At 35.2% G+C, this 25,618-nt stretch overlaps 1 protein-coding gene and 1 pseudogene across 1 annotated transcript; both read left to right on the top strand.

The window, feature by feature from the left end:
* PPP1R2 (protein phosphatase 1 regulatory inhibitor subunit 2) lies at positions 1-22,938 on the top strand. The gene is made up of 6 exons (XM_068546479.1): positions 1-450; positions 10,296-10,403; positions 12,455-12,532; positions 13,078-13,175; positions 18,296-18,463; positions 20,472-22,938. Exons 1-6 carry the CDS (start codon positions 329-331, stop codon positions 20,516-20,518), a joined length of 621 nt encoding a protein of 206 aa, XP_068402580.1. The 5' UTR covers positions 1-328; the 3' UTR covers positions 20,519-22,938.
* On the top strand, positions 13,668-13,784 carry LOC137766880 (U6atac minor spliceosomal RNA; annotated as a pseudogene).
* Positions 22,939-25,618: the final 2,680 nt, after the last annotated feature.

Below are 25,618 nucleotides of genomic sequence, written 5' to 3'. Positions count from 1 at the left end.
CGCTTGGGTTTGGCGTCGGCGTCGCTCCGGTATTAGGCCGGCTTCTCTCCGCGGGCCGCGGTTAAAGTGCGGGTGGCCTAGGGTGCTGTAAGGGCCGCCTGGCGCGCTAAGGACCGCAAGCCACGCGGCGTCGGCTGGACGCCAGAGCGTCCGAGTCGTTGTGTCGTGACAACGACTCTGGTGGCTGTCTCCGCGACAGCAGGTGCGGCCGCTTCAGCCCCAGGCGGGCTTGGCGGCTGACTGGCGAGTCTCTGCTCGCGCCCAGCCCTTTCCTTCCTGTACCCGGCGCCAAGCAGCGACGCTGAGCCGACCGCCGGAGCGGCGGGCAATGGCGGCCTCGACGGCCTCGCACCGGCCCATCAAGGGGATCCTGAAGAACAAGAGCTCTACGACTTCCTCTGTGGTGGCATCGGCCGAACAGCCCGGCAGGAGTGTCGACGAAGAGCTGAGGTAAGAGCTGCGAGGGACGGCCATCGTCGCCCGGGTCGGCCTGGCCAGCCCCTTCTTCCCCGCCTGGGCGGCCTCGCCCTCCCCGCTCCCCGGCACTGTTGCCGAGCCCCAGCCCGACCCCGGACCCCGAGCCCGAGCGCGGCGGGCGGGCGGGCGGGGCGGCTGCGTAGATGCGGCCCTTGTGCCGCTCGGGTCTCCCTCCGCCGGCCAGGCTGAGGGGTGGAGTGATTATAAAGAAGACAGGAGCTATGACGTTTGTTGTGTGGGGTTGTTTTTAAGTATATACGCATATATAATAATTTTAAAACATACACCATGATTTTTGAGCTTCTGGAAATTGGGAATGTTAAAGAATCAAATTGAAGTTAAAGCTTCACCTGTTAAGCGTTTATTATTTCTTCACCTCGTATCCGAGTGTCTAAAATTCAGTGATTGAAGTGTATTTTCTTGGCTTGGGAGCCCTTTAAGATCTAGTCTCAAGCTAATAAGAGACTCCTCCGAAAAAGAGAGAATTTCTCCATTTTTCTAATTGCCCTTCTTCCATAGTCGTTCCTTTTTAGGTGAACATTATCACAAGAATCATGCCACATTCACTCTCTTGGGTCCTGGTTTGTCATTATCTCTGCATTAAAAGAAACCGAAATTTTCCCAGTCTGATCTATATTTAATGGAAAGCTACTTATTGCTAATTATTTTTGCATCTGCAACGAGAGTTTGAGCGCTTTCTAGTCTTTGTTCCTCTTGAAAGACATGTAAGCTCAGAACAGTTCAGAAAGTACCAACTTAAAATGATCCCGTGATAATTTAGTTGCTTTTGCATACTCACAAATACATATGTGAAAAGATGTTGACCCATAGCATTGTGTGTGATAGTAAATAATTGGGAACAACCCAAGGTCCATTAAGAAGGACTGGTGAAATATTAATTATGGTACATTAGTATAATGGGAAAACAGACCAGCCTTTAAAAAGAGTGAAATAGATGTTAATGCGCAGAGAAAGATATCAAAGGTGCGGTCCTCAATGGGGGGAAAAAAAGGGTGCAAAACCGTATATATAGTGTAAAATATAACACTGGGTTAGAAGTCCTCGGGGGCTTGGGTGTTCTAAGATTAGACTAAACACATAAGGACTCTACATTCTGGAAATAAGGCCTAAGAAAAGTTGTTGAAATCTGTGAAGTCATAAAGCTAAAATGACGATGTTCCCGAAAACTTGGAATATTGGAACTAGGGCACACCTGTTCAAAAGGATCATTTTAGGGCTATAAAAGGAACTACAGTTTGGTGATGGTAAATTTATGTGGATTTGTGTTACCTTGAGGAAAACATTAAGTAGGATCACAGCTCAGAATCATGGCCTTTGGGGGTTGGAAAGGACCTTAATTTGTCTAGCACCTCTCCTACTCCCACTCTCTTTTAGATGCTTGACTCTCTTACATTCTCCAACATGCAATTTTCTAACCTCTATTTGGGGTAAGCCGCTTCATATGGGAAGGGGGGGGTTGTAATGGGATTAAGAAAACAATCTTACCAGAGCATAGCTATAACAGGAAGACCAAGATAGTCTTAATAACAAAACAAACTGTGGAAGGCTCTTGTATGATTTCAGGGTGTTCAGCAGCAAGAATGTGGTTCTCACTGGCATTTAAGTTATTTACCTATTCTCCAGTGTGAGCTTCTTTTTGTTTGGCTACCAAGTAGCTTATTATTTTCTTCTGTCTTTCGCTGCTGCTTCTGTTTATTCTCAGCTTTGGTCTGCTGTAATTTCTGGTGGCCCCACTCTGTGTGTTGGCCTCTTTATATAATTGACTGGGGTTTACTTCCAGGTCCTTCTGCCTGGAAAGCCACTATACTAGACTGTCTCACCTACATAGGGCTGCTTCTTCTCTAGGAGCTGCTAACAGGGCAGATTGACTTAAAGGGGGCCTTTTGCAAGGCAGTTGACTTTGAATTATGTAAATTAGGAGTTTATGGTCCTGTCTTCAAAGGCAGCTACCAAGCCCTAATTCATTGAGGTTTATGATATTTGGTTCTAAGTAGTAAAAGGGGATGGGTTTTTTCATGATAAGTGTTATTTGAGTGGAAAGCAAATAAACTAATTCTATTGGTAATACAGTACACATTATTATTTATGGCACAGCTTATGCAAACAATATTAGTGACTTTATGAGAGCCTCTTTGAACAGAAACAATGAAAGTGTAGGTGAACACATTTGAAACAAACTTTTTGTAATGTTTAAGTACAACCAGTATTTTCCCTTTCATGTATAAAGGACCAAAATAAATAGCTCTTTCAAGTACAATGCACTTAAAATTCAGAAACTAAAAAGTATAGTGTAAGGGTCTAACTTCAAATGTTGGAACCAGAGTATTAGGCAAAATAACCTCATATTAATGTGAAAATGACCTGGGATTTAAGTCGGTTCTCACTGTTCTCAGTAGTGACATTCTATAAAGTCACCACAAACACTGAGTTAGTTAATACTGAACTGTTGTTACTCCTAGGGGGAATACAGACTTAGGTTCCTGTAAGCCTCTGGTCACAACATTTTCATCAACCAATCAGTCCATAACCTTTTAAAATTTCTGTTTCTGTTTAAAGACACCTAATTTTATACATATTGTTGATTCATCAACATTGAACACATGGCCAATACCACTATAACTCATGCCTGAATGAAGTTTATCTAACACATACTTTCTCCATAAGACACATAACAATCTTCTTGGGCTTAGGAGCATTGGACAGCACTTAAGCACGATCTTTGGGAGCTGTTTTGAACAGCTAATTCACCAAAAAAGCAAAAAACATGGTACTAAATAGATAAAAAGGACACATTTACAGTAAGAGAGCTGAAGCAAGAAGGTTTAATCTCAGCTGGGAACATGTGCATCGGACAACTCAAATTTTTCCCTGCTCTATGCGTGTCTGAGAGAGACAGAGAAATCTCCTCAAGTATTGATTTTGGAGTTACAGATACATTTTGGCAAGTAGTCAGATTTGCAAATACAGAATCCACGAATAACCGTACCTTTTATTGGTGCCATTTTCATGTGAAGTACAGTGATAGTTTCCCTTTTCTGCACAAACCACTCCCCACCCCAATGCCATCAGTTGTGAGAGGGTATAATTTAACAGAACATTTTATTTAACATAAAGAGATGTTACTAAGGGATTTTTTTTTAAAGTCATGAGTTGTGCTATTCCAGTGGTCTCTAAACTTTTTGATTGTGCATCATTTTAGTAGGAAAAACTTGAAATATGTTTCAAATATGTTTGTTTATGATTTATATACATATACTACTACCATTAGATAATATCTCAAGATTCAATATATACTTAAAGTGAGATTTATATACTGCCGTATTTCAAGTAGTCTTTAGGATTTTTTTTATACAGTTCTTGTCCAACCTTTTTTTTTTTTTTTAATGTCCCAGTGGTGTTATCTTATTCTCTATACTTTGCATTGGTACTGTTATCTTCAGTGAGTGGTTTCTTCAGGTACCATTTGTCAGGTACCACTTTTTGAGGGTTAGTTCAATTAAAACTGGATAGAGTCTGTAAATCCACATAATTAGGCATAGATAATGTCAGTATATTGCAGCACTCTGCTCAACTAATTAGAACACCACTGTCATCACTATGATTGTGGAATTCCCATTCTTTCTGGATAATTTGAATATAGTGAGCAACCTATGAAGGTCAGACATAACAGATCTAGTGAGTAAGTACATGTGTTTCATCAAAAACAAGACACCATTGATCCTAAGATGTACCATGATTTTAGGTAGCACCAAGAAAGAAAAAAATACTGCCAATTATAAGATACCATCCATTTTAAGATATATTCTGTTTTCAGAAATATTAAAGTGAGAAAAATGTTCATTTGGAATTGTTGAAAATATACTATTATGTTACTAAAGCCTATCGTATTAGAAGTGTTAAAGGTTAGTGATTAATATGGGGCCAGATTGCCTGGGTTCAGATCCTCTTTGCTACTTACTAGCTCTGTGACTTACAGTGCGTTATTCATTATATCCCTGCCTAGTTTAATTATTAAATGAGTTACTAAATGTAAAGTGTTTAACCCAGTACCTCACCCTCAAATGTTGGTCTTATTCTATTAGAAATACAGAAATCTAATTTTCCCCACTTTTGGGGTTGTTGTACACAGTATGCTTTGGATTCACTGTGTTCAATTCAAATTCTGTAGTAGTCTTAGGTAATGTAGGCAAATTCTGCTTGGAAAAATTGTGCTTAAATTAATTTCCTTTAATATAATTTTATATAAGCATGCTTCAGCTTTGTCTTTTTCTGCCTATAAAGGGATATGGAATACGGTCAAAGGCCCACTGAGTAAAGTTTTCAAAAAGTGACCTTTTATTTACTAATTGCTTTTATTGTTGTCTTAGTTTAATTGTTCAAGCTTCAAAGGCTTGTACTTTGTCAGCCTACAGAAGTTGAATCTTCATTTAAGAAAGAACCATTTCTTGAAATGTGGGGTTAAAGTTTAACACATTGAAGCAAAATCCTGCTTCCCACTCCAAACTCGGCTAAAACTGTAAAAACGAGAAGGTCACAAGCAATAAGAAGTAAGAGTAGGTCTTTGAGATGGCATCATATGAGCTATCAAAGTGAAAGTGAGAATTGGTGACTTTTTTTGGTGCAGATTTAGGCTGCCAGAAAACCAGTCACCCAAGAGGGAGGAGGGAGCTGAAACTAGCAGGTGCTTTCACCCTCACAGCAGATCTTCAGTGTAAGTGGTACTGCGCCTATTTTTTGTAAGTGGAGATGATGACCCAAAGAAGGTCACACGAACAGTTTGTGGTACTATTGGGAATAAACCAAGTTCACTCCTTGGGTTTTGTTATTCAACTGATGTTAAGTCTACCAAAATTTAAGAGATGCTAATTTCCATATCCAGTGTCCTCTGCAGACAGTTTCTTCGACTTCATTACTTTCCTCCTAAGAATTTCCAGCATTCTTTGGAGTCTGTTGTTTTATGCCCGTATTGAAAGTTCATGGTTTTGCAAGATAATATCTTCTCTGGATCTTGACAATTGTGAGGTTCTTTTTCTCTTAGTATTGTGGTGAAGATGTGGAGTGAAGCTTTGGATATACAAAACTTTAATTCTGTTTATAGTAGATAGTAAACTAAATGGCAAGCGAATGGGAAAAATTTAGGTTATATGTAATGTGGTTCTATATAATATGGCTTAAATCTTATATATATCTTTGAGTTATATATAATGTGGTTTAAACCTTCTCATAAATTTCAATGAGTTCTTTACATTTATGTAGATATAAAGAACTCACTCAAATTAATGAGAATGTTTCCAGTAAATAGGCAAAGGATGTAAACAATTCACACAAGGAAAGTAAAATAAGCATTTTTTCATATTATTTATTAGGTAATGAGCAGAGAAACATAAAACAGCGTTTAAATATCAATTTATACCTCTCAGGTGGCAAAAACACACACAGATACCCAGTCCTGGCAAAGTTTTGGCAGTTATTTGGGGACATTACAAATAGTCCTCTCTTTAAAAAAAAAAAAAAAAAACAACTATATGGCAACATAGAGTGAACTACAAAGCTCTTGATAAATTTAACCCAGATATGCTTGTCCTAGCAAATTATCTTGAAAAGTCATTGAATACAATATGCACAAATGTTCATTTCTGCTTTACTTTAAGTAGGAAGACATTGGATTCAATCTAAATATCTAATATTAGGTAAATAGTTTGTTATTGAATATTATGCATGTAATATTAAAAAGGTAAAGGCTAGAAAATACAAGCAGCTTATGATAAAATACATATACTGATATAGAAGCTATTTTTATATATACTGTATATATACTGTTTTGTCTATATTTTTATATATACTAATAGCTTGGGTATTTTTTCGTATATGTTAGAGTGGAAAGAATATACAGAAATCAAAATTGTTAGTGGGTTAAGGTACTAGGATTGTGATTCTTAAATTTTATCCTTAATTTCAAGAAAAAATCATTTCTTCTTATATCCTACAATTCAGTTCTTTTTCTTCTATCATTATCTCACAGAACAGATTTGCAGGGTGTTCGGGGGTACCTCTTTAACTTCAAAGGGCCATCTTCATTCTTCTAATGATGATAAATTGTCATTTTAATTCAATATTGTTAGCATCACTTAGGAAGTAGCTTGTTTTACTTTGAGATTAGGACACAGCTAACAAAGTCATTTTGTATGTGTTTATTTTTTAAATATTTTATTGTAATTTAATACACATACAGAAAAGTGTATTAGATGTAATTTTAAAGCTTAAGGAATAATTATAAAGCAAACACCCCTATAACCGCCATCCTGGTCAAGAAGAAGAATGTTTCCATCATCTCAGAAATGTCTCCTGTCTTGGGACTTCCCTGGTGGCCCAGTGGATGGGACTCCACGCTCCCAATGCAGGGGGCCCGGGTTCGATCCCTGGTTGGGAACTAGATCCCTCATGCATGACACAACTAAGATCCGGTGCAGCCAAAATAAATAATAAATAAATAAATATTTAAAAAAAAAAAAACCAGAAAGAGAAAGAAAAGAAATGTCTCCTGTCCTTTCCAATCACAGTCTCCTCCTCCCCTGTAATATAATCACTATCCTGACTTTTATGGTAATTCCCTAAGTATACATCCCTATACACTTTAGTTTTTGCGTGCTCTTGAACTTTATAGAAATAGATATGTGCTAGTTATCTTTTACAATATCTTTAATAGGGAATCTTAATTGGACTGTATTAATACAGGTTTTATGAAACTTTTACCTGTGCTTTTGTGTTTCTGACTCGGACTTAACTCTGGCTTATCATTTCAGAGGCCTTGTCTATCAGGAGGGAACATTGAGTTACCATATACTGGGTCTCCCTTTGTCTATTAATTGAATTGCTTTCTTCACAAAATTAATCAAGTTCTCATAAAATTTGTATATGTCTTTAATTATCCTTCTAATCAGAAGCTTCTTGATCATTTCTGCTGTCTAAAATCTTTCAAGTGTATCTCTTTTCACTGTGAGTTTCCTTATGTAGAATATGACCATGAGAAGACCTAAATCATTTGCTTTCTAAATTTACAGAAATTTGTAGATAATAGAGCTATTTCGCAAAATAAAAATATGAAACTGTAGATTTAGTCAAATAGAAAACTGACTGCTTTTTAGAAAAACTCATTCTGTAGCAGATCATAAATATTTCAAAATCATTTAGATTTTGAATCTTGTGGGACAGTGGGAGAAGGCATTCGTACATAAGCAATTTTTTCAGAATTTTTAAGAATTTTTTCAGAATGCCTTATCGCAAGCCATTCTCACAGTGCTAAGTGAGATAGGGTTTCAGGACTTTTAACAAAACTTTAGATTTAAAAATCCTAGAAATTCCATTTTTTATAATTTCCATGTAGAGTAAATACAGCCCAAGAGAGAATGTTTGTTGGACTTGCCTATAGTAACAGGACTAATGAAGGGTAAGTGGAACTTGAACCTTAAACATCTATCTCCCAGTTGTATGCTACTGTTGTTTTCTTTCGCCACAAGACCAACTATTACTCTGATGGTCAGAAACTAGGCATCTAAAGAAATCAATACTATTGTAAAGCAACATGTATATACACAGTCTAGTTCAATCAAGTGTTATATACATACACACACTAGCAACATTTAAGTTTGATTAGTTGAAAATTCAGGTGAGTACCTTGCTGAATGAATAAAAAAGCAGTTCTTTAAAGAAGAAATGTTACTTCTGTGCTTTAAAAATAAACGGCCCATTAATTTTTAGCTTCTTATAAACTTAAGATTTTGATTTTTTCATGGTGAAGAAACTTCTGTTTGGTGCGGGGTGGGGAATGGGAGTTGTAGTGTCAGTCACCTGTGGAATATATCTAGGCCAACCTTTGCCTCTTGATAAAACTAAGGGTAAGTAGGCTTAAAAGGAAGTTGTAGTTATAGTACTTAGTCTGCAATTGAATATTATTCAACCTTAAAAAGGAAGAAAATTTTGACACATGCCACCACATAGATGAACCATGCAGACATTAAGTGAGATAAGCCATCCACAAAGGACAAATACAGTATGAGTCCACTTATAAGAGGTACCTTGAGTGGTCTTAGAGACAGAAAATGGAATGGTTGTTGTGGCGGGGGTGAGGGGTAGTGTTCAGTGGGTACAGAGTTTCAGCTGGGGAAGATGAAAAAGTTCTAGAGATGGGTGATGGTGATGGTTACACAATAATGTGAATGTACTTAATGTCACAGAACTATACACTTAAAAATGGTTAAAATGGTGAATTTTATGTTATGTATATTCTACCACAATAAAAATATGAAGGAAAAAAGTGATTAGCCTTAAATGGGGACACTGTGGGCCTTTTAGGGTAGAAAGCAGAAGAACATAAAGTCAGGCTCAACTGCCACGAGTGGGCACATGTAATTTTTAAGGTGACTCAGAACATGGAGAAGAGAATATGATATTAAAATTTTAAATATGTCTTTCTTCAAGAGCAATTCAAGATCCAGGTATTGGTAGATTTAGGAAAATTGAAAATATCAGCAGTAAAACCTCACCAATGTTGAGCAAATATGGAAAGGATGATTTGAATCTGTGTAAAATCTACATTGATTTTTTTTTTAAGGTAGTTTTATTTTTAAGTATATAACCAAGTCACAAATTGTATATGTAACAGAGTATTGTTGGCTGGCAGAGAGGTTGTTGATGTCCTTTTTAATGAGTAGATAAGGATTTGTAATTAAGGCATTTAATTATTGAGCACCTTAGTAGCTGTACAAATATTTTGTTGAATGGACACTAATGGATGTTCATAAAGCATTTACAAAGCATTTCTAGTTTTCTTAAGTAGATTTATTCCAGGTGATCTGAAACCATTTATCAGCAAATCGTTATATTTCTAAATTAAAAAAAAAAACCAAACTGAGGTGTAATTTTATGTGCAATCTAAATCTTTATTAATGGTATCTGAATTTAATGAGGTTTTCGCTGTAGTTTTATGTTACGATTCTTTTGATTGTTATAGATACCGCTAAAAAAAATTAGGCCAAGGAAAATATTCCTGTTGTGTTTTTTATCAAACTATTAAAAAGATATCGTAGATCCAAAATCCTTAACTACTGAGATCAGGCAATGTGTAAATTCCAGCTTTTGCTGTAATTCTATAGGCCAGGTGAAGATTAAACATGTCATAGTGTACTAGTTTTTTGAATGCCTGGAGAAGAATCTGATTACCCCTCCGTATCCACAGGTTCTGCATCCTCAGATTCAACCAATCATGGATCAAACATATTCTGGAAAAAAATTTTCCAAAAAGTTTCAAAAACCAAACTTGAATTTGCCATGTGCCAGCAACTATTTGCATTGTATTATATTGTATTTACAACTATTTGCATAGCATTTACATTGTATTAGGCATTATAAGTAATCTAGTAATGATCTAAAGTATACGGGAGGATGTGCAGAGATTATATACAAATATTATGCCATGTTATAGAAGAGATTTGAGCATCCTTGGATTTTGGTATCCGTGTCGGTCCTGGAACCAATCCCCTGAGGATACCGAGGGACAACTGTAATGTGTTTTTAATATGTGGGCACCAAGTATTCTGTAAAATATTTACTGACACTTTATTGTAGTTACTTATGGCTTTTACCCAAGTCAGTTTCTGTTCCAAGAAAGTAGATGTAAAAATAGACGTTAGCAGTCAAATAGAAATTGCAATATGGGATTTGGATGTTTGTGAATTTTAGATATGTACATTTTGTATCTTTTACTACATTGAGGAAAATTTTTTTTCTTCTTTTTTTAGTAAAAAGTCTCAGAAGTGGGATGAAATGAACATTCTGGCGACATATCATCCAGCAGACAAAGACTATGGTTTAATGAAAATAGATGAACCTAGCACTCCTTACCATAGGTAATGTTTTGTACACAGCATTCCTTTTTTGACTTGTTTCCATTTTGCATTTGACATGAGCTTCTGGATAACAGATGATTTGAATCTTTGTTTTTTTATATTTGTTAGTGGAACACTAATTAATAACCGAACTGCATATTTCTGTGTAATAGTAAAAGTAATATGGAACTTTATGGAATCCATTTTTTACATTATAATTATAGTAGTAAATGTTTATTCATTGCACCTCAGTGGTCCCTAGCTGCTAATGATATATACAAAGTGACTTTTGCCTTCCTTAAAGTCATCTATTTGTAAAGGAAGATGAGAGCTGGGTTTGTTTGCTTCCTAAGAAGGTGTCAGGGGTTTATTCATCCTCTTTGCAGAAAAGGATAACTTCACAGATGGTAACTCTTTTTTAACCCATGCAAAGACAAGTGGACATTACTACTGTTTCATGTCCTTATTTTTGAACTTACATGATATTGTAGTTCATATAATTGCATTGTAATTGTTAGTTCTGAGTCTTCCAGACTCAAATGACTCATTATCATTTTTTTAATGAGTTGTAAAATGATAGTGTATGGCTGTAGTTAGTATGAAGACAAAAATAAGGCACCAATAAACATAATGAGATTCTAAATAAGTTAGAAATACCTAATTCAGATCATGCCTAGATTGTATTGAAAAAAATAAAGATTTTCAGGACTGAAATATTTTGTATTTGTCACTGAAGTAAAACAACATAAATCCAGAAGTTACTATTAAAATAGAGTTAAAGAAATTCTGTTTTAAATCAATGGATGAAACTTTGGAAGATAAGTTGAGATAACTTGATAATAGCAAAAACAGTAAAAACAAGAATTATAACATGATTGGGGCTTCCCTGGTGGCGCAGTGGTTGAGAATCTGCCTGCCAATGCGGGGGACACGGGTTCGAGCCCTGGTCTGGGAAGATCCCACATGCCGCGGAGCAGCAGGGCCGGGAGCCACAGCTACTGAGCCTGCGCGTCTGGAGCTTGTGCTCCGCAACAAGAGAGGCCGCGACAGTGAGAGGCCCGCGAACCGTGATGAAGAGTGGCCCCCACTCGCCGCAACTAGAGAAAGCCCTCGTACAGAAACCCAACTCACACAGAAGACCCAACACAGCCAAAAATAATAAATAAATAAATAAATAAATAAATAAAAGATTTAACATGATTGTGACAAGGGGAGAAAAATAGTGAAATAGGAGGTACAGATACTGAAACTCAGTACTAGTAAAGCTTGAGGGAAGAAGTAGACATATCATTTATGAAAGTGATCCTTATTTTTCTCCTAATTACAGGTATATACTTTAAAACATAACCTAAAACTTTTATTGTACCAGAAGCCAAAGTCAATGCTTTCTTCCTTTTCAATAAAGGTAGTAGACATCCCTTATCTGTGTTGGTTGGAAATAACTATCCTAAAAAAATTAAGATCAAACATGATTCAAAAATAAATAGCTGTAGCCATTATTTTAAAGCTGTTTATATTTAAATAATAAAGATAACCATTTTTCACAATTATGTGGGGAGCAAATTTTTCATTAGAGAGTAGATTGGGAAAGCTAAATAGCTTTTAAACTTCCTGAATTAGGTCTTAGGATCTAATTTTGTTATTTTACCTAAACTGTGTCTGCATAGATCATTTGTGTCTTATCTTCAGGTTGATGTACAAATACATATTCTAAAGCTGGATAGGGTTCTTTTGCATTATTTTTTCCCTGCCACTGGATGGACTAACTGAAGTGGTTTTTTTTTCCCCTTCAGATGATTCGCGTTTTCAGTATTTGTTTTCATGGTTGCAGTGGGGTTTTTTTTTGCATGTGTTTTTTTTTTTTTTAATTATTTGAAGGCTTTTCTTGATTGGTGCTATACTTTTAAATATTTGCATCAAATAGAAACAATGTAAAATTAAACTTCAAAGACGACAGCAGAGCCATAAATACATTGATACTTTCAGGCAATAGAATTATGTTTCTCTACCTTGTTTTCCTGCTGGAAAAATTATAGTTCAGGTATTAATTTATAATGTGCTTATCATCCTAGTATGGTAGGTGATGATGAAGATGCACTGAGTGATTCAGAAACCACTGAAGCCCTGACCCCAGATATCTTAGCTAGGAAGTAAGTATTGATGATTATAAAGCATTTTTCTCAATTTGTTTTTAATTCTGCAGAGTTAAAGGCATTTTACTTTACTTGTACAAGTGTAAATAAAAAGCATGTGCTAAATAAATAAGTTTATCTGGATTTTTCATAGCAACTTACATAGTCTTATTTCTAGGTTAAAATCAAGATATGTAGATGAGAACCAGAAGCTGGTACACAGATTCCCTGTGTCAGTTCCCTGAGTGGAGGTTTTTCTGTTTTTGCTTTTTAATATCCTGCCACCTGGGTTTTAAAGATAGAAGTGAGAAAGGCAAAATAAGTTGAATTCCTGAAAAAAAGCTCTATTCCTTTGCTGTTCATGGGTTTGTCAACTTCCACTCTTCTTGTTTATTGGTTTCTATATACAGTCCCACTCTCTTGCTTTTTATGTTCCTCATCAGGTTATAGCTAGCATATTAATGATCTTTAGGTGTTTTTATGAGACTCAAAAGTTGAGTAAGACACTCAACTAATATAAGACTATCACAGTATTGATTTCTTTGTAAATGATTGTTGTATAGATTAACTGCTGCTGCTGAAAGCTCGGAGCCAAAGTGTCGAGTTCGTGAACAAGAAAGCAGTGAAGATGAGGATAGTGACCTCTCACCTGAAGAACGAGGTAGTTTCTTTCTTTTACTGCTTTTAGCATTGCTAATAATTTTTGCTAAGATAAATCCATTATATAGAAGACTGTCAAATGGTTTTCCTTTTTAGGAAGTAGATGGTGGGAGATTAGGGAGCAACATTTTTATAATTCAGATTCTACTTGTGTGGGTTTATTGTATAACAGCTCCACCCCCACCCCCCCATTTCAAGAAAATATTACTGTCTTTAAAGGAGTTAACATGTGTTCCTTTCTTTGTACTTTTTGTTCCTTTCTTTGTACCAAGCATCTATACCAGGTGGATGCTCAGTAAATATTTATTAAATTAATGCATTTAGGGTCATTGAGTGTTTGGATGATCTTAAAGTGGATAGCAGTAAGAGCTAATTTCTCAATTGCTTGTGCTTTTTCTGTATTAAGGCAGTGGTGAAGCTTACCAAGTGAATCAAGATGGTCAGACTTGGAATAAAGATTTTTGTTAGGTCCCATTGAACAAAAAGAACAGAAGTGTCACAGGAAAGGAGATAAAGATAGCCCTCTCAACAAGGATGAAAGAGGCTCTTGTAGCCCACACAGTACATACACAGTTAAGGCATTGCTACCTATTCAGTGTTCCAGTTTTTACGAGTAATAGTTCTTATCTGTGGAGGTAAGGAAAGATGGAAGATATTTCACTTTGTTGCTTTTTATAATTTTGAAGGATGTGAATGTATAATCTCAAGAATTGAAAATTGCTTATATAGTTTATTTTCAATTATTTTTTAATAATTTATTTATTTTTAATTTAATTTATTTATTTGACTGCGTTGGGTCTTCGTTGCGGCGAGTGGGGGCTACTCTTCGTTGCGATGCGCGGGCTTCTCATTGTAGTGGCTTCTCTTGTTGCGGAGCATGGCCTCTAGGCACGCGCGCTTCAGCGGTTCTGGCTCACGGGCTCGAGAGCACAGGCTCCAGTTGTGGCGCACGGGCTTAGTTGCTCCGCGGCATGTGGGATCTTCCCAGACCAGGAATTGAACCCGTGTCCCGTGCATTGGCAGGCGGATTCTTAACCACTGCACTACCAGGGAAGTCCCTTCAATTATTTTTAAAAGGGAAAACCAGGCCTATGTATAGGAAAAAAGATGCAAGAAAAACACACACCCTCACAAAAAAGAAAAAAGAGATCGAGTAGTTTGTTTACTTGAAGACTTGAAATGCAGAAACTACCTGTACTGTAAAGAAGTTTAGAAACTTTAGAACTAAGATTCTGAATATTTGGTAGTTAACTGTCAGGATCTTTGTCATGTGTAACTGTAAAGGTACAATTTGCTCTTCCCTCCTGTCATCTTTAGAATGTAGTGTATTGAACAAAACTATGATAGTCTGAGCCTAAGTACTATACAAGAAAGAAATTATACATATAGCATAATCTCAAATTGTATTATATTATCTTCTATCCTCAGTGACTTCCTGATTTATTTTTCCAAAATATACCCCAAAGACCCTTGAAAGGGGTTTCAGATAGAAATTGTTCCTAGAGTTTGTTGATTCCTTATTCTCTGAAAACGTGATCTATTGAGAACAGGGAATTTTTTATTAACCTCTATTGTCAGTTTCATTAAGGGATTTTCCCTCAAATTGTAGTTCCAGGAGTTAGCCAGCAGGGGGAACCATTTTACTAGTTACAGTTTCACAAGTTCAAGTTCCCAGTAGTAGAGTTACTGATACAGGTGTTTATTGCTTTTAAATAAATTACATGTCTGAACATCCTTGTTTATTAAAGAAATTCTTAGAAAATTTTATCTTGTAACTAGTAGCATAACAATTATAATATTGGCTATGGAGTCAGATAGATCTAAGTTTTTACTCTAGGTATGTCACTTACCTAATTTGCTTAATTTCTCTGACCCTCAGTTTCCTCATTTCTAAATGGGGGGTTATAAAAATATTTAGAGTCATTTTTGAGTATTAAATGAGATAAAGAATTTAAAATACTTAGCACTGATTCTGGCATATTGTAAGTACTCAGTAAATATTAACTTTTAATAACTTAAAATAATTGGTATATTCTCCATTACATTATTTTGAAAAATAGCAAAAGAAAGTATAAAAAGGGTAATTTACTTGTCAAGTTCACATGGATAGTTGATTATTATTAGAGCTGGGCCTGAAACCTGAAAATTTTTGTACTCTTTGGCATTATGTTGCTCTGCCATACAAAGATTATAAGTAAAATTAATATTCAAAGAAGGTTGAGACCACTTATGTTAGCTTTCTACAAAATGAATACATAAATTATATAATAAATTTTGAGTATTGCAAAACTAAAATATATAACAAGCAAAACCAAGTTTAATGTCTCTTAGAATTAAAAAGAAATCATTTTCTTAGACGATTAGTATAATTGACAAAAGAAAAATACCATAAGATCAACTCTTAGCAATAAGAAACTACAAATTAAAACAGCGTCGTGGTGCGTTTCTTTCCTTTCAGATCAACAAACTTAAAAAGAATGACAATTTCCCTTGTGGTATGAATGTGGAGAAATAAGTTATTCATATACAATTGGTGGGTGTGAAAAATGGTTTGGCTTTTCTGGACAGCGGTATGGCAACATATGAGCCAAAAGCTTTAAAAGAAAATGACACCCTTTGCTCTAGCAATTCAGTTTCCCAGGCTTTATTTCAATGTTTCTCAAACATTTTTTACCAAGTGCCACTCAGTATACATGTAAACATAAAATTATAAAAATTAAAATTTCACAAAACATTACTTAACCTTTACTATATGTGATACGTTCTATCTAGTTTATTCTGTTTTGTTTCATTTCTTTAAAATGCTGGTTATGACTTAAATAAAGGATTATAAGGCACAGTTTAAAAAAACACTAACTAATGTTGAGAAAATAATAGAACAGATGCACAAAATGTATGTGCAGTTGAACCTTGAGCAACATGGGTTTGAACTGTGCAGGTCCACTTATACTAAATACCTACTACAGTACTACACAATCTGCGGTTGGTTGAATCCACAGATGCAGAACTGCGAATATGAAGGGCGAACTGTAAAGTTATATGTGGATTTCAACTGTGAGGAGAGTAGGTACTCCCAACCCCCACGTTGTTCAAGGGTCAACTGTATATTACATCATAAAAAACAATGAAAATACAAAGGGGGAAATCAGAAACCTTTGACCAAGATAGGGGATTAAATTATAACTCACTACTTTATAACCTTTTAAAAATTATGTAAATCTGCTATGTACGTGGCAGAATTTTACTCTATCTTCATATACTTTATTGTCTAAACTCTGGAATATTTTAAGAGTGAAAGGGTCACTAGTACAGCTCCATCAGACAATAGGCATAAACTGAGACTTCCTGGGACGTGGTCATTCTAACTATATAGTAAGTGAGAAAACAGCATATACAGGAAGGTATGATTCATTTTTATAAAAAATACATTTTTAGAAAAAAGTCGAGTCATAAAATATTAATGATAATTTCTGAGTGAGGAGACTGAGTGATTTTTTTTTAAGTTTCTAGCTTTTTTTTAAACTTTGTAAAAGTTTTTTTAAGTTGCATGAAAAAGAACATGTGTTACTTTGTACTGAGAAAAAGTCTTAACCTTTTTAGTAAATGTATCTGGTATTGGAGGCAATTAGAATCATTTTTTGTTGTTTCTTAATCTTGGCTTTTACATCATCTGAAAGTCATCACTAAAAATTTAATCATGAGGATTTGGTCTTTTATTGATTTTCTTAAAAATTTTACTTTCTTCTACAATATGGTACTCTCAAAGAGTAAAACAAACCACAGAAGTAACTTAGAGAAGAAGAAAGATGGCTGGCAAGATCGTCTTGGTAGTTAGCAACAAATGTTTATGGGATGATGATATGGCTGTTGATCTCGGAACTTTCCTTCTCCCAACCCAAATAGAAGCTGAAAAGTGATTGATCAGTAGTGACAACTGTAAATGCCAGTGTTTAGAACATAAATAAGTATAGATGATAAAAACTTAAAGGGAGGGACTTCCCTGGCAGTCCAGTGGTTAAGACTCCGCGCTTCCACTGCAGGGGATGCGGGTTCGATAGAGGGAATTAGGGGACATAGAGAAAGTACTTTGAATAGCCTTATTCTGAGAGATTTCTCTTATGCCTTTTTGGCATTAAAATATTTTTATGAATACCATAATAAACCTATGGTGAATGAGTTTTAATGCTCTTGACAAAATAAACAGTTGGCAATTTTATGTCGACTCCTTTTTTGTTTTTCAATTTACTGGTCTAAGAAATTCTAAAATCTTATAATATTTCTTAAACAGTTGATCTTTAAAGTGCTATCTATTGATAAAATATGGTCAGTTGTGTTGATTTACAGCTATTTTTATGTTTCTGTGGTGAAGACTATAAATAAAGAATAGTCTAGAATCACTTTACGTTTTCTAATAACACATTTTTCTTAAAATTACTCTGGGAATGAGGTTATGTTTTTAGGCCAGCAATGTTTGGGTTTTTTTTTCCTCCCCCCGTCCCTTCTTCCCTCCCTCCCTCCCTCTCTAGAGCCAGCAATGTTTTAAATCATGGCAACTTCTTAATGGATAATAAGAATTTTTTAAAGGAATTTTTTCTGAATTATAAAAGTAGAAAACTTGAAAACATGAAAATTACCCCATGGTTCCTTGACCTAGAATTAACGGCTGTTAATTGCCAAGTCTTATTTTGTGTGTGTGTGTGCACATGGGCATGCACGCAGGCTTTGTACATAGTATGTATATGGTATTATAGTTTTCCTTTTTTCCCATTCAACTCTATCTGGAGAATTTTCCTATATCTTTAAATTTCCTTCACAAATATAATTACTAATGGCTCTTACTCTTAGTCTCCCATTAAGATGTACTTGAAGCATCTAAGGCAAAGGTTGGTAAACTTTTTCTATAAACGGCCAGACAGTAAATATTTTAGGTTTTGAGGGCCATATGGTCTCTATTGCAACTACTCAGCTCTGCCATTGAGTACAAAAGCAGTCTTAAGCATTACAAAAGCAAATGAGCGTGACTGTGTTCCAGTAACACTTTACTTACCAAATAGACACAGGCTGTAGTTTGCCAATCTTTGAGCTAAAGACTTCCTACGCCTATTTTTTTGTATCTTGTAGAAAAAAAGCGACAGTTTGAAATGAAAAGGAAGCTTCACTACAATGAAGGACTGAATATTAAATTAGCTAGACAATTAATTTCAAAAGACCTACATGATGAGGAGGAGGATGAAGAAATGTCAGAGACTGCAGCTGGAGAAAGCATGAATACAGAAGAATCAAATCAAGGTTAGGTGTTTTGAAAATATCACTGAGACACTTGTGATCCTTTGTACCTAAATAATATACTTTATTTTGCTCGCAACTTTGAAGAACCTCAGAAAATTTTGCTAAAATTCACTTTTTATGCCAAAAGTTTAGAAAATTTCAACCCCTGTTGGTCAGTTTCAAAATAATGTTTTTATGCTCAGAGTTGATTTAAGACCATATGTTATGTTATATGTCTGTGTTGTTTGGTCTACTTGGCTTTAAGCAATGATGTTTGTCTTCGTATTAAGCTATACTTTTGTTTTTAATGGTTCAGATCATATTTTGTCTGTCTTAACAATGTCAATTAAGGTTTAAACTTTTTAAAGAAACATGTTTTTAACATGAAAGATTTGTTTTAATGTCCCTTCAGGCATAAAGTATGTCATGTCTTTCCAGTGTTGATTCTTTTGACTGTTGGGTCAACAAATTATTTGGCTGATTTTTGTTTGTTTTGTTTTTAAGTCTCAGACAACCAGCCACTGCAGCCTACCAACTCTCGATCAGTCATAGGAAATTGATTTTATTTATTTATTTTTAATAAACTGTTATTCTGGCATTCAACAAAGGTGAATCTTCTATACCATTAATACAGATTTTGTGCCCATCTACCTACTCTTTGTGCTGCAAACTGGTGCTTTTGAGTGGAGATGTAACTTACTTTTATATGTTGTGCCTTGGATGATTAAGTCTTAGGAAAGTAAATAATTATTATATTATTGTTTTGGTGAGCAGATATGAAATGTAAGTGATTCTATGGTAGAACCTGATGACTGTGCTCATTATAATAGCAGGATGACAGTATTTTTTTGTTATTCCATGTTATGCTTTTGCGTTTCAGTTTGTTTCATACAGCGTTTTCTTTCCATTTTATTCACCATAGTCTGTTTAACTTGAACAAACTTTATCTTGAGTAATTATTGTTGTATGTCTCTCTCTTCTCTCTCTTTAAATTTATTATCCATTTTTAGGTGATCTATCTCCTAGTCGGTCTTTGTTTCCCTGTTACCTATATCTTGGTGATTTCTTTTTATGTATTCAGTACAGATGTTTCTGGGTTATAACTTTTCATCAGTTTCTTCTCAGGCATTCAGTATCCATTTGTAGTGACTCTAACAAAGCATTGGGAATACCCTTCATTTGCCAATGGAAATTTGTACCAGCACCACTATGCCAAATATTAAAGGGATTTGTTTTTTAAGCCACAGCTTTTGAAAAATAAATCTGACCTTTTGTCTGTCTCTGCTTCTAAAACATTGGATTTCACAGATTTAACGCATAAATACATTTTTTTCATTTAAGTGGAATAGATGATTAAAATTTGTATTAACGCCGATTTTTCTTCAGTGGAGATGAAGTACTCCTTACATAGGAGTATATACTGCTTCGCTTCAATAATGTCCACGAAGATAGAAAAGACTACATAATAAGGCATAGAGAAGAAAGTTCATTATTTATTTTCTGTTCTTGGGCCCTTAAAAAAATTTTACCAGCTTTTAAAATCTCCAAGGATCTATGGCACCCATTACTTTTTTATCATTTTCCTTCTTTTCCCCCTCTTCTACACTCCTGCCCATCCCCACCTGTTTTATTACTGTTTTTATAAAAAGAAATGTGGCATGTTTAGACTCTCAGGAAATTTTTTATCATTTTTATGTCATAAACACAAATCTTTTATAGTTCTGGATATTTGAGTTGTAATAAACTCTTAGCTGTCCACCTGTGATTTATTCACAAAAGTGTTCAACCTGAAACCTGTTTGTCCTGTCACTTAAATAGATACACCTGTTCTGCTCTTTATATTATTTACGGGGTATACAGATTCTTTCATATCATACTGATCAGTCTGCATGAAATATATCTTGTTTTTTAGATATTTCTATTTGTTTATCATACGTAGCAGTGGAAGGGAACTTTAGCTCAGGTAGTTCCAAGTTTGGCAATACTCAACAAACAAATTATGTTGCTGTTTTTTCTTTTATCATTGCAGGATCTACTACATGTGACCAGCTGCAAAACAAATCACAGAGCTCATAGAAGGGATTCATTCAGCACAGTAATTGTCAGATACAAACCCTGTTACTATAACATACTGCTTCTTGTTCTCTACAATTCATGACTTAAGTACCAAAATGCGTACCAGTTATTATATATTACCAAGAATTAAATAACTTTAGAGACTAAATAGACTGAAAATGCCTAATTGATACATATATTCTTGTGCCTAGTACTTCACCACAAATACAGCATAATGTCATCAGTCCAAAACTACATTACTTTTGTAAGAACACTGGTTAATTTGTATAAGATATATAGCTTTTTATGCTTTAGAAGTTAATATCTTTTGGGGAGGGAGAAGGGATCTAATTTATTTTCTTCACTTCTAGATGTGATAGCTCTTATAAAAAGTTAGGTTTTTTAAAAATCAAAATCCAATTGGAACAACAGATCATACAGGCTGATAAATATTCAGTCTGAAAAGTATTTTAACATGCATCTTCAACTTGTCTGTTTAATTGAAAAGAATTATAAGAGTTACTGTTGCATTTTCTGGTATACTACCTTTAAAATTCCTGTTGAATTTCTTTTATGTTTACAAGGAAAGGATTAAACTTTTTCTCATCAAAACTAGCTTTTTCCACAAATAAATTATCAGGTTAAACTTGCACTAACGTCTGCTCTGACTTTTTTTTGTACACTCGATGGGCAGACTTCAGATCAGTTTTTAAAATAAATATAATTCTAATATAGTCTCAGCATTCCCTTTATCTATTTGTCTTAACTTCCTACCTTTGTTTCTTACTCCTTTCCACGCATATGCACAGAATCCTTTACCTTTATAAAGGATCATAAAGATTGTCGTGACATTAGGAACTTTTCCTTTTCTCACATATTGTCATTTGCTGCAACAATGAAAATCTTATTTTGACTATCAATGCCTATTAGTTCTTCTAATACATGGAGAAAATAGATTGAATAGCAGCAGTACTATAGACAGGAAATACAATTCAACTGCAGAATTTCTACACCTCTGTGATTTACAGCTTGCTAATTAAAGTGCTATTATTAGTTTATTGTTTGACTTAATTAGACCTTAGAAAACAACTAACTGAGGTTTTTGGGGGGTTTTTTTGCATGATGAGAGAATTGTGTGTAACCAGTGATATGATGATAGTTCCTGAATGTATAGACAGAAGTAAATCTGAACACTTTTTAAATTTAAAAATCTTAAATAGTTCCTGCTTTACGGGAATATCATAATGTATACTATGACAAATGTACTTTATTCTTCTAACACAGTAAGATTTGGACTTCTTCCCTGAAATGAAGTGCAGTTCCTGTGTATCTTAGTTTAGTGATGGTTTCATTTCTAGTCAATTATTTGTATCTTAATTTTTTGTTAGTACCAAAGGAATCCATTATATGAACAGATTTTTAAAATAATTTCTGTATACTGTATGTATGAATTGGCTTTTATTGAACAGCTTTTCTTCCACTTGCAAGTTTATGGAAATATCAATATGTCAAAATAAATAAGAAGCGGGAGAATTCTTTGCTGTTAGAAGAATGTTTCTATTAATTTGAATGTCTTTTTTTTTTTTAATGGAATCCAATCAGTACTTTTGAACTGCAGGTATAGTGTTCTAATTAAAACATATTAGCTAGTAATACTACTGATTTATAAACAATGTTTATCTCTACTTTCTGAATTTAGAATGTTGAGGTATTCTTACCTGTTTAAACCTGTTTGGGGGTATTTAAGCTTATACATATGTGTGTACATATGTTCATGCACACAGACCTCTGTTTTTGGTTTTCTCATTTCGAGTTCTTAGAAAGTATCCACATGCTCTTTATTTGTAGAAATAGCTGCTATACAATGAAGAAAAGGTAAGACCTTTAACAACTGATCCTTTTGGTGTTTTCTGCAAACTATTTCTTGAAACTTAAATCACAGGCAAACTCACATTTCTGGTTTCAGGAAGTAGATAGTTATGTCAGAGGAATAAGACATGGCAAATAGCATGCTCAGTAGGATTTTAGGTAGTCAAATGTGACTGAGTAAAACTGTTCATCATCATGAGTTCCTAATTGACACAGTATTGAACTATACAAAAAATGGACCTTCATGGCTCGAGTTAGATTTTCCTTTGGAGAAAGTTACCTGTCAGTGTTCAGTTCTAGCCAAAGTAGATTTTACTTTCAATTTTTTAATCAATATTTCTTCTCTGCTTAACTCCTTTGATGTCATGTTTTCTGTTTATTTTTCAGTCTGAAATTCAGCAATGATGCTCTTTAAAATCTGAGACATATAATGGTATAAATGGATTGTTAAAAATAACTTTAAACTGAAGATTAAAGCAAAGTGCCATTTTTCCCTAGACTTCCGTTTTGTTTACGTTTTTTCCTCTTAAATTAGTACACCGAACATATTGTAATAAAATACAGTAATGTGACGATTGTGTGTGGATTTTATTTTCTTACCCAGCTGTCGTGTTCCATTGGCTAAATGTTCTGGATACCAGGAGAGGGTCTTGAACTACACTGTGGCAGAGTAGTTTAGTTGCCCAGCATTGTGCTAGGTGTCCAATATATAATCCTCAAAACAACCACGCAGAACAGGTATCTTATCAGCACTTTGTAAGTGAGGAAAATGCTCTTGGTCGAATTGTTCAGTCTCAATGTCTCATACATGCCAGTTGACAGGATTCAAATCCAGGTGTAATTAAGTTTCATACTCTTTATCCATGCCTTTGTAGATGTAGAAATTCCCTCATTTTTGCAGTTGTACCTTACAAGTAAACTTTATTTGGATTATTGATGCACATCGTGTGCTTTAGGAGTAACATTTTTCAGGTGTTTAGTTTGAGTTTTTGTTTTTTACTTTAATCTGAAGAAATTTGGAAATTTTGTTTGAGGTTTATATACCATTGAGGAAAAATCTCAAAAGTAAAATTATACAGTGGCTGGAGATGTCTAAATGCATGTGATTTGGTTGCATTCCACAAGTTTGTTTCTAAACAGGATGTTTCAAACTCAAAAAATGATTTTTTTTCATAGACTCTGTGTTACTAAGTAAGTACCAAGCTAGCCTGTAAAAACTAACATATACCTAAGCCAGCATTTCCCAATGTGTTCCGTGAAACCCTCAATCCCACATGTTCCATGAAAAGGATTCCATGAGCAAATGTGCTTTGCACATGCTATATGCTTTATTCCCCTACCTCCCAGAGATTTATAATAATGCACATCATCATATTAAAGAGTCTGAGACATCCTGCTTAAGGAACTGTTTAAAACTTGGCTTAACCTAGTATTTATCAAACGTTTCACAACCACTCCCAACCCCCTTTTCCCTCAAATAGAATCCCAAATAGGAGTAGGGAAATAGTCTGGGATCTCTAATATATGAAAGTTGAACTTCCTCCTAAAAGAAGAGAACAGTTTACCATTGAAAGAGGGAAGACACAGTAGCAATAACTGCACATTACAGATTGTATATAATTTGCCAGATACAAGACTTTAATTTTTGGTAACTTATGCAAGAAACTGTAAAATACATACCCGGGACAGATGAGGGTGTGGTTGATGTGTTTGGTTATAAGCTGCTGTGGTTTAGTATTGATATGACTATTGCTCAAAGACTTGCTGCTCTAAGCAAATTTCCAAAATGCCTTGTCCTCCCCATCAGCTCACATAACTGGTTGACAAGAGCACATCTGCTACTCATTGGTAAAATAAAAGAGCAGATAGCAAGTGTCTCTGGTCTGTGGCTTACACCCCCAAGCCTTGGTTAGCTGCCTCAATGTTTGGGGATGTTGGGGGGTTTTTGGCTCCTACACTTCAAATTTGGGGTTGACTCATCTAGTCTTTTATTTGAGGAATTATTGGTGGGAGGTAATGCTGAGAGGAGGTAAGTGAGGGTGGATTTGGCAAGTGTTCAGTCATGATTTTATCTCAACTGCCCGACCTGAAATTTTTTTCGGTAAGTCTGCCAAGTGAGTGTTTAGCATTTCAGTTCTGTTACCAATGGGAATTATTGGAATTGGAAGAAAATACACATTTTTGTTCTCCATTTAATTATTTTGGATTGTTGACTGTGTTGACTAGAAGTAGAAGAGGATTGTGCAGGCTGATCTTTGGCATCTTAATATCATTTGACCTCACTTTTTAGGCAAAGGGATTACAAGCAGCTTTGTAGTGTGCCTTGATCTAATAAATGATACAGCCTGAAGAAGTGTTAACCAGCAATAGACCTAAGATGCATAGGAAGAAGAAAGTTTAATTATATTTTTGTTTAGTTACACTCCCTGGTATCTGCAGTATCACATAAGCAATTACTTAAAAGATAATATATATATTTTCATCTTCATTTGTAAAAGAGATTCCCATGTGAAAAATAAGCACTTTATTGTAGGGCATCATGCCAAGCTAATTGGGAAATATGGACGTCATGAGACTCTTGCCCCGCGTTTAAATATTTTAAAAGTTAACATGTACATACAGAGCAGAGAGCACACTTTGGGGGGGAACAAGGAAGGAGTAAGCTACACACTTACCTTCTCTAGTCATTCTGAGGAGGCCTTTCTGGTCGGGAAGCCCGGGCTGATTATTATTAGCAAGACTTTGTTATTTAGCACATTACTTATGCCACTTTCCTGAAGGTAAGATTTCTTTAGGGATCTAAGACAAAATTGTTACTAACCAAGCTAGAAAGTTCCTACAGAAATCAAAAATGTTAAATGACCTTTTTTTTTTTAACAAAACTTAATCCGAAATGCTGGATTTTAAAAGTTAGAGCAAATTTGTGGATTGTTGCTAGTTAACCTTCTGCTGCCATTTTTAGTTATCCCTAAGTCCGGTTATTGGGGGAAAGGGAGTGGGTTGAGAGGGTCTGGGTCAAGACCACAATTATGGGAGTCCCACTGTAGTTTGAAGCTATCAGGAAATGTGCTCTGGTTCAGTGCTAACTTTGAAAAGCGGTCCCTGCTTGTCCAAGTAGGAGTATCTTGAGTTTTTTTTATGGCAAATGACAAAGTATAGAATTCAATCTAGGAATTTTAAAACCAGCCCGGGGGTGGGGGAATGGGAGGTGGGTAGTGGGAAATTGGCCAGACTGCAAAGTGAATTCGACCC

Source organism: Eschrichtius robustus, chromosome 6 (genome assembly GCF_028021215.1).
Source record: "Eschrichtius robustus isolate mEscRob2 chromosome 6, mEscRob2.pri, whole genome shotgun sequence".
In the NCBI taxonomy this organism is placed as follows: domain Eukaryota; kingdom Metazoa; phylum Chordata; class Mammalia; order Artiodactyla; family Eschrichtiidae; genus Eschrichtius; species Eschrichtius robustus.
Note: the sequence above shows the minus strand (reverse complement) of the source record. Positions and strands in the feature narration are given on the sequence as shown.

Excerpts from the sequence above, each read along its gene's own strand:
- PPP1R2 (XM_068546479.1), top strand. The coding sequence starts at position 329 with ATGGCGGCCTCGACGGCCTCGCACCGGCCCATCAAGGGGATCCTGAAG. Across the intron at positions 451-10,295 it reads AGTGTCGACGAAGAGCTGAG|TAAAAAGTCTCAGAAGTGGG; the intron begins GTAAGAGCTGCG and ends TTCTTTTTTTAG. Across the intron at positions 13,176-18,295 it reads CCTCTCACCTGAAGAACGAG|AAAAAAAGCGACAGTTTGAA; the intron begins GTAGTTTCTTTC and ends TGTATCTTGTAG.